We start from the raw sequence: 18,750 nt of genomic DNA on the forward strand, positions 1-18,750 counted from the left end.
GAAGAAGAAAAAACAAAAGAATTTATGGATTTAAAGAGAGAAATTTTATTAGCAACATCATTGATAACACCACTGACAATCAAAGATAAGCTGATCAAAGAAACAGAAGAAGGGCATCGAAATTACATGAGAGACTCAATAAGCAATGAGTTGCAAAGAGGAGTCCATGCAAATTTGATTAAGGAGATGATTAGAGGATTGACACCACAAATGGCAGAAGACATGAGATTGTTTTGCTACTGGAAAGATACAGGTTGATAGATGAAAGTGTATAATCTAAAACTAGTTAAATTTAGTGAAATTTAATGACAATAGATATGGCTAAATAAACAACTGATAATGATAATAATGTATACATATGCATTGGTATGACAAGTAGTAATTGGATATAAATATTGAATGGTACCTATGAAAGGAAGATTAGAAATTATTTGGTTATATATAAAGGTTAATAAAAAAGAACTAAGTTGAATTTAGCTAAGTTTTGATTATTAGGGGGGAAAATGCTATGATAATGGATAGAGTTAAATGAAGGAGGGATATATATATATATATATATATATATATATATATATATATATATATATATATATATATATATATATATATATATATATATATATATATATATATATATATATATATATATATATATACATATATATGTGTTGTAATTGTACTGATAAATAAATAAAGGGAGACTAGGATAGATCTATTTCGAGCTAATTAGCTCTCATCAGCTAGCCATACCCTTACTGGGATTAGAACCCGGGCTGTATATATCTTAGGCAGGAGTCTTAACCACTAAGTCATACCAGGGGTTGTAACATAAATACATACATATATATATATATATATATATATATATATATATATATATATATATATATATATATACATATATATATATATATATATATATATATATATATATATATATATATATATATATATATATATATATATATATATATTTCGTAGATTTTCACGGGTGTAGGTATGCTGGTTTTGTTGTATTCGGGTCTTTTCCCGTGTAAGGTTGAGATTGTCTTTGCAACGTTTCGGCAGGATCACACCTGCCATCTTCAAGCTGTGGGCTTAAAATTTTAAGCCCACAGCTTGAAGATGGCAGGTGTGATCCTGCCGAAACGTTGCAAAGACAATCTCAACCTTACACGGGAAAAAACCCGAATACAACAAAACCAGCATATATATATATATATATATATATATATATATATATATATATATATGTGTGTGTGTGTGTGTGTGTGTGTGTGTGTGTGTGTGTGTGTGTATGTATATATATATATATATATATATATATATAATATATATATATATATATATATATATATACATACACAGTATATACAGTATATACATATAGACAGACAGACAGACAGACAGACAGACAGACAGATAGACAGATAGACAGATAGATGATAGATAGATGTTATGGCCCAGCAGGAGCCGTTGGAACTGCCACCAGACTCCGACAGCGTGGGTCCCTATGAGTCGGCTCTGGAGGATGTGGAGGACCCTGGGCAGGGTTCTGACTCTGAGCAGGGATCAGAGAGGCTGGTTGGCCACCAGGAGGCGCCTGAGGCATGGAGCAGTGGTGAAAGCCAAAGGGAGGGTCCTCCTGATGTCATGCCTTGGAGCAGTGGGGAGGAGTCACGGGACAGCAAGGTAGACATCAGCAGTGAGTTATTGAATGCTCGTTACCGGCGCGCTAAGCGGCGTCAGGAGCAATTGCGCAGTTACCGGAGGTAATTGCTCTCAGCTGCTGATAATTAGACTCCTCTCCAGACTATAAAAGGACTTCTTGTGAACACGCCTTTTTCCAGAAGTCAACGCAGGAACTATTGTGGAAGTACAGTCTTGTAAGCGTGGCAGGCTGGATAGCTGCTATTGCGTATCAGTGCCGGAGGGTTCTGAAGGTCTAGTTGTGTTGGATTGCTGCCAAGGATCTCTCTGTCTGTACAATAAACCATCGTGAAGTATCTTTGGCTCGGAGTGTGTCTGTGTTGGCGGGGGAAGAGTGGGGTCGGAACAGATAGATATAGATGTAAATATAGATATATATTGTGTCACAACCCCTGGTATGCCCAAATATGGGAGGGAACACACTGCTTCCCTTTTCTGTCTTTCGGCTCACTCCAGGAGACCATCCAGGCAGAAAACCATATTTTTAATGTTGCCTTTGTTACATTTGTGTTGCATTTGTGCAAATAAATTTGTCCTTTATTTATTTATCTGCACAAATACAACACACATACGTGTGTGTGTGTGTGTGTGTGTGTGCGCGCGCGAACAACATAAGGAAATTGGATGTAAATTGTAAGCAGTGATTTGGAAAAGAGGATTAGACATTTTTGTTACTAAATGTTATTGACGTTTAGTCAGAATAGGCCATAAGGATATAGTGTTATTGGAGGATATTAGAAATAATAAATGAAATGCCAGTATATGGTCAGGTTTTAAATCTTGGTACATTTTATGATGTAGAACGTTTAAACAATTATAGTCAAATGAAAATGGAGGTGTAATGATGGTAATATGTATAAAAATATCTGATTTAAAATACTTAATACTAATTTTGTGACGACAGTGGAAGAGAGGCACGAAAGCTTTTTGTAACCAACTGATACACTTTCTACAGTATGTAAAGGAGGAGGATTCTTTGTGTTGTGTTTGTTTTGAAAATTTAAAATAAAAAAAACTTTTAATTAAAAAAAAAGAAAAACAATATTCACAACCTTTGGAAATGCTCTTTTCTATTTGTGTGTAATAAAAATTACACAGGGCACACTTTACAGGTATAACTGGGGTGCTTTCCCTCCACAAATCTACGAGTGTGGATACTGATTCTCAAGCAAAATTGCCCCTAATCTATTTCAGCAGAAATAATGGAGAAAACCCCTTTCAAAATCCTTTTATAGTGAAATTATTTAATATTCTCTGAAATTAGAGCCAAAATTTTTGTTTTCATCTCTTCAAGCCTTTAATAAAGAAGAATCAATGCCACTTGACTGACAAGTCAATTTATTTGTTAGATTCTTCAAGAGCTCAAGACAGTACATTCAGTGTTTTCCCCATAACAAGAGTGGGTTGAGAGATAGTGACTGCTCCAATGTCATATCATAGCTAAGAGAGGACCTGAACCTAGATCTCTTTGAATCGAGTTGAATATTTTAATTATGATCTATGTGAGCTCTTAAATATTAACATTCTAAAGGATTCTTACACAATAAAGTAAAGTTTCCCTCAAGTTAAGCTTGACTCCTGGTGACATTACCAGGCTTTTTTTGGCCACAACCAGAAATATTTTACAGTTGCCTTCTTCTAGTTATAAATGAGGTTACAGCCTTTCACTTTCTGGAGACCTCCCATTCAAATTACTAATTTGTCTGATTGAATTTAGGTTTTTTGAGATTAGCTAAAATGCTGCCAAGTGAACTGTGCCCAAAATGAACTAAGCGTGCATTAAATAACATTGTCAACATGATGTCTTTCTTTTAAGATAAACTTCAAAATGTAGAAGAAATTATTTAACAATGCAGTACGCACCAATGTCTGATTGAATAAAGAGAGCTGCTTCTGCCATTCATCAACTCGTGGCTTGAGAGGGCCTACGTACCGTGAAGAGGCAATCGTTGCTACATTAATAGTACTATCATCTAGAATGACCTTAAAGAAAAAGTAAAACAACATACTCATTTCTATTAAGTGAACTTCCAGTGATACATGATAGTTCAGTATGTCTTGTCTCAGGACCCCCCCTCCCACTTTTAAGAATTATAGAAGACTCCCAAATAACTTTGTATGGGTTATATTTATCAATATTTACCTGCAGTGTGGGTCTAGGCCTGTGTGGTCCTCCCCCACTCCAACTTACGACTGTTATCCTGGGCTCAGTGGAGGACTTAATATGAGGACTACCTGTATCTATTATTGGTTGAACACTAACTGAACAAAAATAGCTTTGAAAATGGATTTGTCTACATCCTTGTTCACCCTGTACAGTAGATAAGTTTCAGACAGTTAGCATTGCATTGTATAATGGCTTTCCCGGATGTTGCCTTGGCCGATAAGGAAGAGTCGGTTCTGGGGACTTCGGGAATGGGGTGTGGAGGAAGGTGAGGAAGAAACAGGGAATTCCGTGCCTGGGAGGATGGGCAAGAGGAGGAGGAGACGCCAGGAAACTCATAAGAGCTGTTGGAGGAGTGGCTGGAGGAATGCCTGGCTGAAAATGAGAAAGAAGAGACACATCTGCAGCCAGGAAGCTTGGATGACCAGCCAGAAGTATGGGTCAGAGAAGGGATGCAGCTGCAGTCAGTTAGCAGGTATGAGGAGAAATCCTCCATCAGATCCAGGGTGTACAGGGCCAAACAGAGAACACACAATGGAGATTGACGAGTCTACTCGCGAGGAAGTAGCCTCATCCCTCCTAATGATCTGCACTGACTGGCAGCTACTTAGCCTATGGACGAAAGCAATGTTGGAGACAATCCATCTGTTTCCTGCTGTGCATGTTCTCCAACTTTATGACTTCTGTTTCCATGATTCTGGACCTGTGCCTTTTTTGCTGACCTCATGACTTTAGACCTTGTATTTTGGATTTAGGACTTGGGCTTTAACTTTATGTACTGTGCTCGGACTGTGAACTTGTGTCTGGACTTCAGACCTATCGTGCAGATTGACAGACTTGTTCTTTGTCGTTGGACTTGATATTGCCTGGGGTTTGGACTCATTGGGAATTGTATTTGTTTTGTGTGAGGGAGCCCTGGGGAGTAATGTTAGGGGCTTTCAAAGCCTCAGTAAAGACTTCAAATCCCCTTGGTGTGTGTATATGTGAGCAGGACAGAACAAATTGTAAATACCAAAAGAATTATATGTTTTCTCACTGAGGCTTGGTATGCTTGACCAATAAAATACAAATGGTAACTATATAAGCGACCAATAGGCCAACAAAAAGGAATTTTTATTTTAAAGTTGGTTGATCTCTATGCACGTATGTGGACTGCAGTAGGTTGTTTTCCTAGAACCGAAAGGTAGGGAATGACAGGGCACAGGGGCAAGGGAACAATCCAGTGGGAAAACATAGTAGCCTGCTGTCTCGATTGAATATCTTATGAGTTTTTGCCAGATTTCGCAATCTGGACAGAATAAATAGAGACACTTTGCTTTAAAAGCTCATTTAGACAAAAATAGTTTCTAACCTGAATGTCATCTGTGCCACCAAGGATGAAAACATCTTTTGAATCACGATGAGGAATTACAACGAATTCTGTTGTTTTCCAGGCATCTTCCACCTGGAAGAAAAATATAATGCAATTCTGAGTATAATTTTGACCAACTAGATGCATTCATACCACATAAGCTTATCAGCAAACGAACAGCATGTACAGCTAACAATATGAATGCCTCCATTTATGATTTGTTTACACAATTTATACACAGCTGCCTGGGATTATCAGTGAACCTGCTAAAAGGAATAAAGAAGGGCAACCACAGGCTTCTCCATCACAGGTTTGTTTGTTGGTAAAATGGATAATCATACGTTGATAAAGTTAAGCTGCTGAACAAACAAATACACAGGTAGCCCTTGACTTATGATCACAATTGAGACCAGAACATCAGTTGCACCACAAAGTGGTTGTTCAGTGAGTTACACTTGATTTTACAACCTGTTTTGCAACCTGGTTGTTCAGTGAGTCACCTCAATTGTTAACTGAATCACATAGTTATTAAGTGAATCTGGCTTCTCCCATTGACTTTGCTAGTTGGCTGGGAGCGTTGCAAATAGAGATATGTGACCCCAGGACATTGCAATCATCATAAATACATGCCAGTTGCCAAGCGCCCACATTTTAATCATGTGGCCACAAGACACTGCAAAAAATTGTAAGGGCAGGTTGTAAGTCATTTTTTTCAGTGCCTGTGTAACTTCAAATTGTCGTTAAATGAATAGGTCACCCGCATACATAGGAGGAGATGGAAAGGGAAGACGGAAGAAGAGCTTAAAATCACTTTCAATTTTGCCTGTAAAAAGTAAAACAAACAAACAAAAATGCTTGCTAAATTACTATTTAGCAAAACCCAGTTTGCAACACTGTATCATAAAACTTCAGCTACCCGCATTGGCATCATGGCAACTATTACGTCTATTCCTTTTCTGATTCCCTTATTCATGAAGTTTCTCTACTGTAATTCAAGCAGTGAACTATTCAACATTTACTTGAAAGAATGCTGTGCACTTCCCTATGTCGTATTAGAGATTGTTAAACTCCAAGTGAGTTCAATAAATATATTATTGAAGCTTCAGTATAACCAATCAATACAATGTATTTCAGTCCAAGATTAATGTTTTTAAAATTGTATTAAAATGTACCTTTTTGAGAATAATCTCCAAAGAAGCTTCTCCTGAAGCTTGTCCAGAAACATCCTGAATTTCCTGAGTATATTCAAAAGCGTTGATCTGAGTAAGTCGCTCCAAGGTTAATGGATTTTCCACATCTATTAATGGTGCACCAACTATTTGTTCCAGAATTACCCAGTGTCTGGGTTTCAAAAAAGGATTTCTAAGATCTGTGATAACTGGAAGCTGAAAGAATGAAAAGTATATCAATACAGCTCAATTCACACCATTTTCCTGTTTCAATGAATAATCGGATTAATTTACAGGCTGTTACAACATAATAATAAATTATGATGTGTTCCATCCAATCTTAAGAGATGACTAGCCCATAACTTTCCAATATTTTAAATACATATTTAAATATAATAAGATTTTATTGGATTGCTCTATCTTTTTCTTCTATACCAACAGTGATGTCTGTATTATTATAGGCTATGTTTTTTGAATTTCTGTGGTGACATAGTTTGCTAATCATGCGAAACACTATTTATCCTTATTCTTCCAATTTGGTCAATATAAAATGTCCTTTATGCTGGTCCAGAGGCGCACCTTTAGTGTATCTGACCCTCCATGGGCCATGAGCTAACAAAAAATCTCTTTATCTCACTCCTCAAATAGAAAATAATAATACTCCTTACTTATGTTTTTCATTCCATCTCCTGCATGATCAACCATGTATTTGTCCACATAATGCAGGTGCTATAAAAATAAAATCTCTTCTTATAGGATACTTTATGTAGGATAGTGGCTAAGGGAAGAGTATTTGTTAAAACTGCATAGGCAATCTGTAAACAGGGTAGTTACATGTCCAAAATACCACTGCACTGCACTGCACACAGGAAGTTTTCTGAATGGCTGCAATTATACTGTCATGGTACTAAACTTACTAAGTCCTCATGAGCAGTGTTCAAAGAAGAGAAAGAAAAAAACGTTCCAAGTGACATATTAGCAAACAGTAAGATGTGGCAGCACCATTTATATGAAGCCGATGCACAACTCTGGAATGGGACAATAGAAGACATTGATTGCAAAAGCTGCAATATCCAGATTTCAGAAATTAAATTCTGAACCCCATGTGCAGGTATGAAAAATGAGTTGGCATGGCCAGAATCGTTTCTCATAGAAAATAAATCTATACATGGATTACAGAAGGTGCTGAGTTTCCAGATGGTAGAATGTTGATTCCAGCGTAATGAATTTCTTCTGCTTTTTCCCACTTTCTCCCATTTGGTTTCCCCTAGACAACAATTATAAATATGGTACATAAAAAAATAATCTCTTTGAGGTCTTCATTCTATCCAATGAAGAAAGATGAGATATTTGAAGCTAGTATAAAATACAATATAGTCTTGAATATTTCAAAAGATATTTTGGTTTGTATTGCTGAAAAAGACTAAAATGACTAATCTCTTTGCAGATCTTTATGTTATGTGATTAATGGAGACCAAGAATTTTAGAGTTAGATATCGGAATGTGCTCTAGATCACATCCTACTAGCAACTTTACCATGCTACAATAGAATTCTGTTAACTAGCTATTAAGCTATGAATCTCACCTAAAAGTAAAATTATGGCCAGCAGTTTAACCCAAAATGTATGTAATGTTTATTATTTTTTCTACTCATTTCTTGATTTATTCACATTTGATCTTGCTTCACTATTTACTCTGAAAGCTCCTTACTCATCCATGCCTTGTCTCTTTAACTCTGAATGTAACACTGTAAACATGAATCTGACATGAATATTCTTGTATAATTTTATTTCCTTTTAGAAACTTTCCTAATTCATTGCCTGTCTCACTTTTTTTTCCTTTGAAAGTGTTTCTTTATATTACATTTACAAATGACCATTTGTACCTTTTCTTTCATTTTCTCCACCTTCTCCTTGAGTTGTGGGACAACATTATTAGGTGGCAAGCCTTTTTCCAGCTGATTCACAAATTTAGCATATTTGGAAACTTGACCATTCAATAATTCTGGATCCAAGCTTTCAAATTTTGACTACAAAAACATGTAAGTAAAAAGGTATGAGTTAGAAACTTCCTTAGTATATGTGTTATAAGAAATTTACTTTAAAATAATGTACAAAAACCAAATCTAATATAGATATAAGAATTTTTTTTTAGCTTCATTGAAGTCAGTAGGATATTTATTTAAAAATAAACCTGAAAATTAGAGTCATTAAATTAGTATGTATTTCTTTTTTGAAAGAAGTTTATCCCATACAACGATATTTCTCCATGGAAACCTGGCCCTTCCTGGAGTATGAATGTGAGATGAACCCATTCAGAATAAGAGGGTTTTTTTAAAAATGAACTGTACAGTGGTTGGCCTTTGGTATTCTGCTTTGTTTTCTGTTGTTATTTTATTATTTTGTACTTTGGTCCTAGATATTTGTGATACTTTGTTTTTCATTCTTTTGTTTTCATGTTTCAATACAATTGTAATTTATTCAGAATTCCTTTAAAAAGTTAGGAAGCCTAAAAAGTTAGGAAACCAAAAAAGGCTACTTGGGGCTGCCTTAAAAAACCTCATATAATACAGCTGGTCCAAAACAACAGCACCTTATGTACTTTCTGGCTACTGTTAGCTATATATAATCTAGATTTTGCAGGCTGTGCATTAGTTGCTATTTGGTTTCAAAATACAATTTAAAGTGCTGTTTTTATCTTATAAAGGTCTTTATGGCTTGGCACATGAATACTTTATCTTTTTTTTTTTTAGTTGTTCTCTTTCAGACCAAATTAACTTAAAAGCCAGGGAACCCAAATTTAAAAAGATAGTTTACTTTAATTTGGCCCACAACATATTTGTCTCCTTTTAAAATTTTACAGATTGTTAAATCATTACATTTAGATGGATAACATTAAATTCCAATATACTTAATTTACCTCCATCCAATCGTCTTCAAGTACTGTCCATTCAGAAAGAGAGTCCCACAACAGTTGTTTCAACTTCAACTCTGCACAAACTTCCTCCAAGGTATCAAATTTTGTTATATCCACCTTTCAAGAAACAAGTGAAATAACTGAATTACTTGAAGCCCATATGTTGCAAAATATGGTACATATTTTTAAAAAATCTACAATACTAAATACCGATAAATTGGAAGAGAAAAGATCAATCCATTTCAAATACTCAATATATAAAGCTAATATTTCTATGATTATTTGCTATAAAATAGCATTATTTAACAAAGTAAACCATGATCTCTGGCTTGTGTTTTTTTTTAAATAAGGCAACATTCTCAGAAGATAAAATTAAATGGTAACGAAGTCCTAGTCAGAAAGCAAAGGAAAGAGAGAAGAATGTGCGACTATAGTAAGGCTTTGTTAGATCATTGCAGCTCTGTATTATTAAACCATGCCTCAGAATAAGAATGTGCAAAAAAACCTGAAGCATAATTTGTTTAGTGCTTAGGAAACAGCTCTACTTGAAATACTGTATAGAAACATTCGGCATTGCCTACATTTTGACAAGGTAAAACTTGAAATGGTTTTCAAGTGGAAATTGAAACAACCTCCTCCTTCACTTGTTTTGCATACCAAGATCACAGAAGAGGTAACATTTCATTTTACTTCCATGACTGAAAACTGCAGTCACTGTTGTTGTAATCTTTCTATTTGTAACTAAAACAGTGGTAACACTGGTGTGTAAAGCATATATCAACATAAATTTTGGCATTTATCTGCCTTCTTTAACTTGTATTTATTTTTTCATTGCTTTTCCTTTTCTGTAGGCAAGATTACTTGTAGACATCTCATACAAACTCTAACTGCAACCTATAAGAACACTAACTTCTGCATTAAAAACAAAGCAGTCATTAAAAAGATAAGCTGGCATTTCCAAACAGATTTTCTTGCAACATTGTCAACAGTAGCAGGGACATACGGTAATTGCTTTTGGTGTAATAATAGTTAGACAGGGAAAAGATTGAAAAAAAGGAAATTTGTCATGGCCACAATACAACAATGTATTGTAAAACTATTTATTTAATTTATCCAATTTATTTGCCATCCATTTCACAGTTCAGGCTATGAACACTTACAATACTATGAATTGTAAAACAATGTACTGTATTCTAAAGAAAGATATATGATTGATTTCATAATTTCATGAGATGGATGATAAAAAAAAACTTTTTGCACATGATTGAATTAGTTAAGATGCAATTTAAAGCAGATTGGTTAGCCTGGGACTGTGGTGGTTCCATACGCTGCTGTGAATTATAAACGAATATTTTTAATTAACCACAAATATTTATTCACTACACATTTAGGAACTGCATTCAGTTATCAAAGCTATTCCTGTATTTTTCTCCTGTAGCCTTATTTATTACACATTTATTGTGTGTAAATAATTATTTGTTTGGTTAATTCAATGCTTTCACATGACCCAGAAATGTAAGTGCTGAATAGAATGCAAAAAGAAATGAAAACACTCCTGAATCCCTAATAAAGAAATATTATTATGAGACAGAGACAGAGATGGAGGGGGGAGGGGGGGAGAGATAGAGAGACACCTTGGATAGTACCTTATAATTGTATTGTATTCTGTTCAGCACTGTATCATAAGAACCAGTGGGGCTGAATGATAGTCAGAATCAACAAATCATTTACTATTGTTTCAATAGAACCATTCTGGAATATGCAGAATTAGAATAATAGTCTCATTAAATCAACTAAATAAGGAGTTATTAGGAATTCAAGCACTCTTTCCTAACTCTGATTTTATCGTTATGCCCCATGAAATTTGTTAGGCTCAAGGCATTCAATATTCTATCACAGAGTGGGAATTTAAACCTGGCCCTCCTACTGCAGGCCAGGACTACCATTAATATAGCACACCATCTCATACATCATAGGACTTGTTTCATTTTGCAAATCATAATTTAAACATCCATCTACGAAGCAAAATGGAATTGTGGACAAATTACCTTGAAATTTTTCTGATAGGATTTATACTGGAATGCCCGCTTTTGTATTTCATCAAGAATGTTCTGCAACTCGCTTAGAACTACTTTCACTTTCTCTTGATCAGCTTCTGCGTCCAAAATCTGAGGATCCTATTAAAAAAAAAATATCAAACATCATTTTATAACCAGCTATCATTAAGGATAATATAAAAGTTATACACCTACCGTAAAATTAAATTCAGTGAGGACACAGATTCCATTCAGCGTGCAGTAAATGCAATTAATTTTTTTCTGCTTGATTTAATTCTTGCTACAAAAAGCACCAAATAGCACTGATCAATTTTCCCCTGTTATCAACTGAAAAAAGAGCTAGGCAAGTATTTGTTTCAATATCTGGTAAAAGAGCAGCTCAGTTGAGCAGGAATACATATAAATGTTCTTGACAACTCTATCACCTGCTTACACGGGAAAGGCAGAACTGAGAAGTCTTTTGTTCATGGCCCTGATTTTCCAAGAAGCAGTTAGAGGGTGAAGTATACAGTTTAGCCTTGAAATTCTATCCAGTTCTATCTATTAAAAGTGGGGCTGTAAAGGTTTTTCTATCACTTTTAATGTACGCATGCCATTAAAATAGATTTTGCTGAGTAAAATCAAAGCTTGCCATATTTCCTGGTGCGCCAATTGCGCCCCCTATTGGACCGGGATGCCTTACGCACAGTCACCCATGCGCTGGTGACGTCCCGCCTAGACTACTGCAATGCTCTCTACATGGGGCTTCCCTTGAGATGCACTTGAAGACTACAGTTGGTCCAGAATGCGGCCGCGCGGGTGATTATGGGGAGTACTAGATACTCCCATGTAACACCTCTCCTGCGCGAGCTGCATTGGCTTCCTGTGGTCTATCGGGTGCGTTTCAAGGTTAAGATTACCATCTTCAAAGCGCTCCATGGCAGAGGACCTAGCTACCTGCGGGATCGCATCCTGCCCCATACATCCCTACGACCAATCCGCTCTCACAGAGAGGGACTTCTCCGGGTGCCGTCCACTAAACAATGCCAGAGGGCGACACCCAGGAGTAGGGCCTTCTCTGTGATGGGCCCAGCCCTTTGGAATGACCTCCCCCTCGACATTAGGATTACCTCCGATCTCCGCTCCTTCCGTTCAAAACTCAAGACCCACCTTTTTCAATTATCTGGCCTGGCTCAAGCATAGTTCCATCTTATTCCTCCTGACAGTCTTTTTAAATTAGTAATTTTAAACTGGGGTATTTTAATTTCTAATTTTATTATTATTATTTTATGTATTGTAATGGTTGTTACCTCCTCCGTGTAATGTAATATATATATGTGTTTTTATTTATTGTACGCCACCCCGAGTCCCTTGTGGAGAGGGAGCGGCTAACAAATCAAATAAATTGAAATTGAAATTGAAATTCTTAATTTAAAAACCCAAAGCCATGTGGAATACCTGATTTATGAGGTTCCTTACACTGGAGCCATTAGGTTGCATTGTTTTTCCTGCTTCTTAGTCAAAGACTTTTCATTGCCTTTTTACCCAAGGCATTTCTTATCAGATGCTAACTCTGAGAATTATTGCTGGGGAAGCATAGTTCTACCACATAGTATGGCTTTCTAATTCATGTTGGGTTTAGCACACCCAACTACTGGAACTAATAAGGGCAAATAATTAGTAAATAATAACAAGAATTATATTATGAAAAGACCTGCAAATAGAAATAGAATAACTGTGGCAAGAGAAAGCCTGAGTAGTACCAATAGTAGTATTCCTTCCTTGGCTGCAACCTCAAAGCAACTGGAGGACCACCACCATCATTACTGACAAAATCACCACCAGTCAATTGTAAAACTCAGCTTTACTTGGAACAGCTTTCATCCTGCAGCAATACCTTTAACACTATCAAACATGAACATCTGCTTATCCGAGGTGCATGAGAAGTACTTGATAGGTGGATAAAAATGCCAAATTCAGTTTAAACATCTGGATGACTGTGACAAACTATAATTCAGTAATGTAGGAATACAAAAAAAATAATTGGTTTATTACCTGTGCTAGAAGTCTAACTTCTTTAACTTCTTCATTCAGATCGTGAACATCTTCATCTAGAAGCTGGCAGAATTTAATAATGCTGGCATCTCTTTCACCCACAGATTTATCAATTGCATTACGAACAGCAACAATAGAGGGCTTCAAACTGGAGAACAAAGCAAAATCTTCAGGAGGTGTGGGTATGACATACTGTTCAATAAGCTGATACATCTGAGAAACCACTTTTGATTCATCATCAAGGACTTCAATCTGAGGGAAGATAGAAACAAATTATTTTTCTATTTTGTTCGCAAATACTCTGATAGGTTATCTTAAAACACTTAGCAAATCTTAATTGCTGTCAAATGCCATTTTAAATATAGGGAGGAACCTGATTTTAAAATTGCACAAAGAGATCAACGTTACCTACTACCTACATAAAGATCAAGTTCCGATGCACTTATTCTCGCTCTCACTCACTCTGTCCAGAGTGCACTAGGCCTCCCGGGGGCCTCCACAACTTGAGCCACTCTCTGCTCTGTTTAATAACCTGCACATTCGTCTAATGACTGCATCAGGGAGAGTGGGGATCATTAAGTGAGGTAATCTTGCTTAATGGCTATCACCACTTGTGACCATAATGGGAAAGCTCTATTGTAGTGATAAATCAAGGACCACTTGTACAACTGAGACTCATCATTACACTTCCCAGTAATTTCATATACATACTGTTATGTATTGTACCATGTTTCCTCAAAATTATGACATGTCCTTGATAATAAGACCATGCCATATTTTTCCTGTGGGCAAAAATATACGCCCTCCCCCAATAATAAGCCCGCTGTACAACCCCCGCCCCCAGTCAGGCAGAGTGCCATTCACCAACCTAGTGATATCCTGAAGGCGCAAAGCCGCAGGAGCCGGGGGAGGGGGGGCAAAGGTGCTCACATTGCTTGACGCCTTTGGGATACCAATAGGTTGGTGGGTGGCACTGTGCCAGCTGGAGCGGGGGGTTGCTGGGCAGCTGCTTTCACGGAGCAGCCGCCCGGCAATGCCCCTTTCTAGCTGGGCAGAGCGCCACTCACCGACCCAGTAATATCCCAAAGGCACTAAGCCGTGTGGCACTCTGCCCGACTGGAAAGAGAGGTTGCGGGAGCACTTGTTCTGCCTCTAGCTCGCGTGCCTCCCTGCCTCGCCATGCCCAACTCTCCCTGCAGGGCTGGGCCAGGACACCACTGCCACCCTTCTGCCGCTCCGAGCATAACTGGCTTCCAAACTCCAGAGATCCGCTGCCGAGTCTTCCGGCAGTGGCTGCTCTGGGACTACGCTCTATGGTTGTGGGCTGGCTGTTGGAAGACTCTGATACAGAGAGTCTTCCCGCACCCAGTCCACAACCATAGAGCATAGTCCCAGAATGGCCGCCGCTACCATGCTCCGAGCATAACCGGCTTCCAAACTCCAGAGATCTGCTGCCGAGTCTTCTGGCGGCACAGCCGCTGCAGCGGATATCCAGAGTTTGGAAGCCGGTTATGCTTGGAGCATGACAGCGGCGGCAGCAGCAGGGCCGTGGCGGCACCCTGGCCCAGTCCTGCAGGGAGAGTTGGGCATGGTGAGGCAGGGAGGCACACGAGCTGGAGGCAGAACAAGTGCTCGCGCAACCTCTCTTTCCAGCCGGGCAGAGCGCCACGCGGCTTAGCACCCTTGGGATATTACTGGGTCAGTGAGTGGCGCTCTGCCCAGCTAGAAAGGGGCATTGCTGGGCGGCTGCTCATGAGCGTGGTCACCTCATGGCGACTTTGTTGTGCTGCTGCGACAGTGCAACACAGCCGTTTGCTCCTGAGGCTGTGCTCGGCTCTTCGGGCGCCCGCTCACAAGAGAGCAGCTACCCGGCAATCCCAAACCAATAAGCTCCCCCCCCCCCGATAATAAGGCCCAAGCAAAATTTGGGGGAGGGGGTGTCAAAAGAAAATAAGACCCTGTCCTTTTTTCGGGGAAAGACGGTAGATAAGAATAATTGAAGGTTTTACCCTGGTTATCTGCTGGAGTAGGAAAATACTCTCTCCTGATTGGCTGTTGGCTGATTAGTTCCTATAAAAGGAACTAGGTCAGCCAGAGTATTTTTAAGTTGCCTCACAGGCAGTATTGAATAAAGAGCTGTTAGAAGTTACTCTGGCCTCACCTCCATTCTTCGCCCAGAACTTAACACATACTATATAATATGGATAACATTTGTTGTGTTGCACATGCCACTGCTTCTGGGTCATGGGAGAGACAGAGATTCCTTCCCTCATTGGCTCCCAGAGTGGAAGAGAATTGGATTTTTTGGGGTCATAAATACAGTGACAGTTTTACTTAACAACCACGTCACCTAACGACTGAGTTACCAATTGTGATTGCAAAACAAGTGCTATCTCTCTTAGCTAGACTGGGAATAAATTCCACTGATTTTGCTATATTTCATCTCTAGTGCATCTCCTCCAGCATCCTGCTGTCCTCCAAACATTTTCTATTTCGCTTAGTGCCAACATAGCCAGTGGCAAGGGATTGTGAAAGATGTTGGAAACATCTGGTGAGCACTAACTAAGCACTGCAGATGTGAAGGAAAATTACTCTTTGACAGGCCACACAAACAATTGTGATACATAGGTTTCATGCCCTATTTATTTCAGCTAGGATATACAGCAGGACTAGATTTAGATATGCGCATTACATTGTAGCTATTTCCCAGGAAAGCAAATGTAGGAGAACATAATTATTACCCGGATCAAAAGGATCTATTTGATTTCTTATGAGAAACTGAACAGCATAGATGAACTGTAGATAGAAGATTTCCGAGTATCTAAAAACAAGCAAAACGCATCTGGCAATGGCAGCAAAATGAAACTTGCTAACTCATGCTACTTAATTAAAACAGTATGGTGAACTTACCCTATCTTGTATTTCATCAAGGAATGTCAAAGTAACCACATATTCAGTAGTTGTACTTGGCAGAAACTCAAGTTTAAATTTAGCATCATTTGCCTCAACTAGAATGGTATTCACTTTTTTCTTTGCAATTATAGGAAGCATTTCATTAATAACCTAAATGCAAAAGGAAGTATTAAAAGCATTAGTAAAATTATAAAAGGAAAAATAACATTTAGTTAGGAATTTACTTAACATGAAAGTATTTTTTAGTCAAGCCTAGGTAGTTTATAACGAGTAAATGTCATGTCACGATTAAACGGAAATAGGTGACTTTGGGCCAGTCACTCTCTTTCCGCTCAACCCATCTCAAAAGGTTGTTATGGGTAAAATAGGAGAAAGAAGATGTATTGGATAGATTAACTTACCTTAAGGTGTTTGTAAAAATAATAAAAGTAAGATATAAATAAACAAAATAAATAAAATTTCAGCTCATAATGGATTAAATTGAGAACAGAATTTTGGAAAACGTCTTCTAGTTATTGGAAATAGAAGTCAATACCTACCACACCCCAAGGGGCACCCCTGATTTCCCAAATACTGTTGTTAAATTATTACAATTAACTAAAATGATGTTTTGATTTCAAAATTTTGTAAGATCTCACATGAGAATATAGAACATTTTTTTCAGGATTTGGTTCAAGAATACAAAAATGTCATGTATATATATCTTTGATGTTACATTATCTCTCTCACACACAATTTTCCTGGAAAATCCCCCTAGTATGCAGAAACTTTCTTGTTTTTATATTGACCCCATTTTATTTCTAATCTGGTATGGGAGCATTAAAATGGAAGTTAAAGGGCAATGTGGATTTACCTCCAAACAGCGCTTTGGTGATGGAATTAGTTTGTCTTTCAACCTTTTAGCATCTATGAGGAACAAACCTAATGGTCTCTTTTGTTTTATTGCCAACGCTTCTTTGTGTTGTCTGTGATATTTCTCCAGTTGTTCAGCAAAAAATTTAACATCTGTTTATTTTAAACAGAAGGATACAGTTAGTCATTTACAGATGGCTTGAGGGGGAAAATTATATTGTATTTCCTCATGGGAAAGAATACAAATACATTTCTCTCTTTTTATTTAGAAAAAAAAGTTGTTGTTTTTTTAGTGATGAACAGAGATTACTCAAAACGGGTTATCTTCTCCTGTCTGGTCTATAGAGAGATTTTACAGAAATAAACAAATGTTTATTTTGTATGAAAGCAACCACTTCCAATTCCCGAATATTATGAAACCTAGACACAAACAGCCTCAATTCAGCAATACAATTTCAGAGAAGTGGTGGGTTTTTAGGCCAGTCATTTGCTTAACAATAGCAAGGGATTCTGTTCCATTCCATTCCGTTCCATTAAGTGTTTCTCTGATAAAAAAAAATACCAAAAGCTTTTAACTATTTAAAAGATGGTTGTTGTAAAAAATGGTATTGCAGATTTCATGAGATTAACACACCTATTAGAACTGTGAAAAGCTTTGGATTGAAAGATACAATAGAACTTTAGAGAGCAAGCATGCTCATAGCATAAAAAGGTAATTATAGTAGGGATAAGAAGTCAGGGAAGGTAAACAACAAAAAGGATGTTGTGTCACTGCAATGAGTATTTCATATTTTTTATCATGAAGTCTATATTAGTCATCTATATGCAGCAACATTCTGCAATTCTTTAAAGTAGTTGTGATTTTTTCTGGAATTACTGTTTCCAGTTCCAGTGTGATCCTGGAAAAAGGCTTGTTTGCAGACTGATGCTTCAAGTGGACTTTTAAGCATCATTTTACCTTTTAAGTTCAACTACTAGTAGTGAATTAAAGAATCAGAAAGAACCCAGGATTATCTACACTACACACCAACCACCAACACCAACCATTCTATAATAGAATATTGCAGTCTTCCTCTGTTTTTATTCAAATTCAGTTCAAAAAGGAAACCTAAAGTTGAATCCCGGTAGAGAGAATTTTAGATTTCATAGACAAATAATAAATCTAACTTTGCTCTGAATTTCAGACAATAATGACCCAAACAATAGTGAAGCAGATTATGAAACTGTCACATGTACATTTTTTTAGAAAAAAAATCTCTTTTGGCACTTAGTGAACATTCAGCTTAAAAGATACTCCTTGCTCCATTAGGCCATTAAAAGAAGAATCTATTCTCTCTGTGTGTGTGTGTGTGTGCGTGTGTTTGCACATGCACACACAAACATAGTTTATCTATAATTCTTTAATACTTATGTCATCTGGAAAATAGTTTTGATTTAGTGATTAAGGCACCAGACTAGTAACCAAAAAATTGTGAGAAAGTGACTTTAGGTCAGTTCCTTTCTCTCAGGCCATTCACGGTTATATAATTACATAATTACAACTGAATCTCATCTACCTTTGTCTATGCTTTGCAATGCTAATAG

General features: G+C 37.2%; 1 protein-coding gene across 1 annotated transcript in view; it reads right to left on the reverse strand.

Annotated features, from left to right (window-relative positions):
* DNAH6 (dynein axonemal heavy chain 6) overlaps nt 1–18,750 on the reverse strand; it is a 206,828-nt gene that overhangs the window by 162,609 nt on the left and 25,469 nt on the right. The window contains exons 13-21 of the mRNA XM_081944223.1: nt 17,168–17,319; nt 16,312–16,464; nt 13,402–13,653; nt 11,359–11,487; nt 9,314–9,427; nt 8,280–8,423; nt 6,398–6,610; nt 5,226–5,318; nt 3,574–3,693 (exon numbers count right to left, since the gene is read on the reverse strand). Of these exons, the coding sequence (XP_081800349.1) occupies nt 3,574–3,693; nt 5,226–5,318; nt 6,398–6,610; nt 8,280–8,423; nt 9,314–9,427; nt 11,359–11,487; nt 13,402–13,653; nt 16,312–16,464; nt 17,168–17,319 (1,370 nt within the window). The remainder of the gene's footprint in view (nt 1–3,573; nt 3,694–5,225; nt 5,319–6,397; nt 6,611–8,279; nt 8,424–9,313; nt 9,428–11,358; nt 11,488–13,401; nt 13,654–16,311; nt 16,465–17,167; nt 17,320–18,750) is intronic.

The sequence above is a fragment of the Natrix helvetica genome (assembly GCF_964273705.1).
Source record: "Natrix helvetica genome assembly, chromosome: 2".
Taxonomy (NCBI): Eukaryota; Metazoa; Chordata; class Lepidosauria; order Squamata; family Natricidae; genus Natrix; species Natrix helvetica.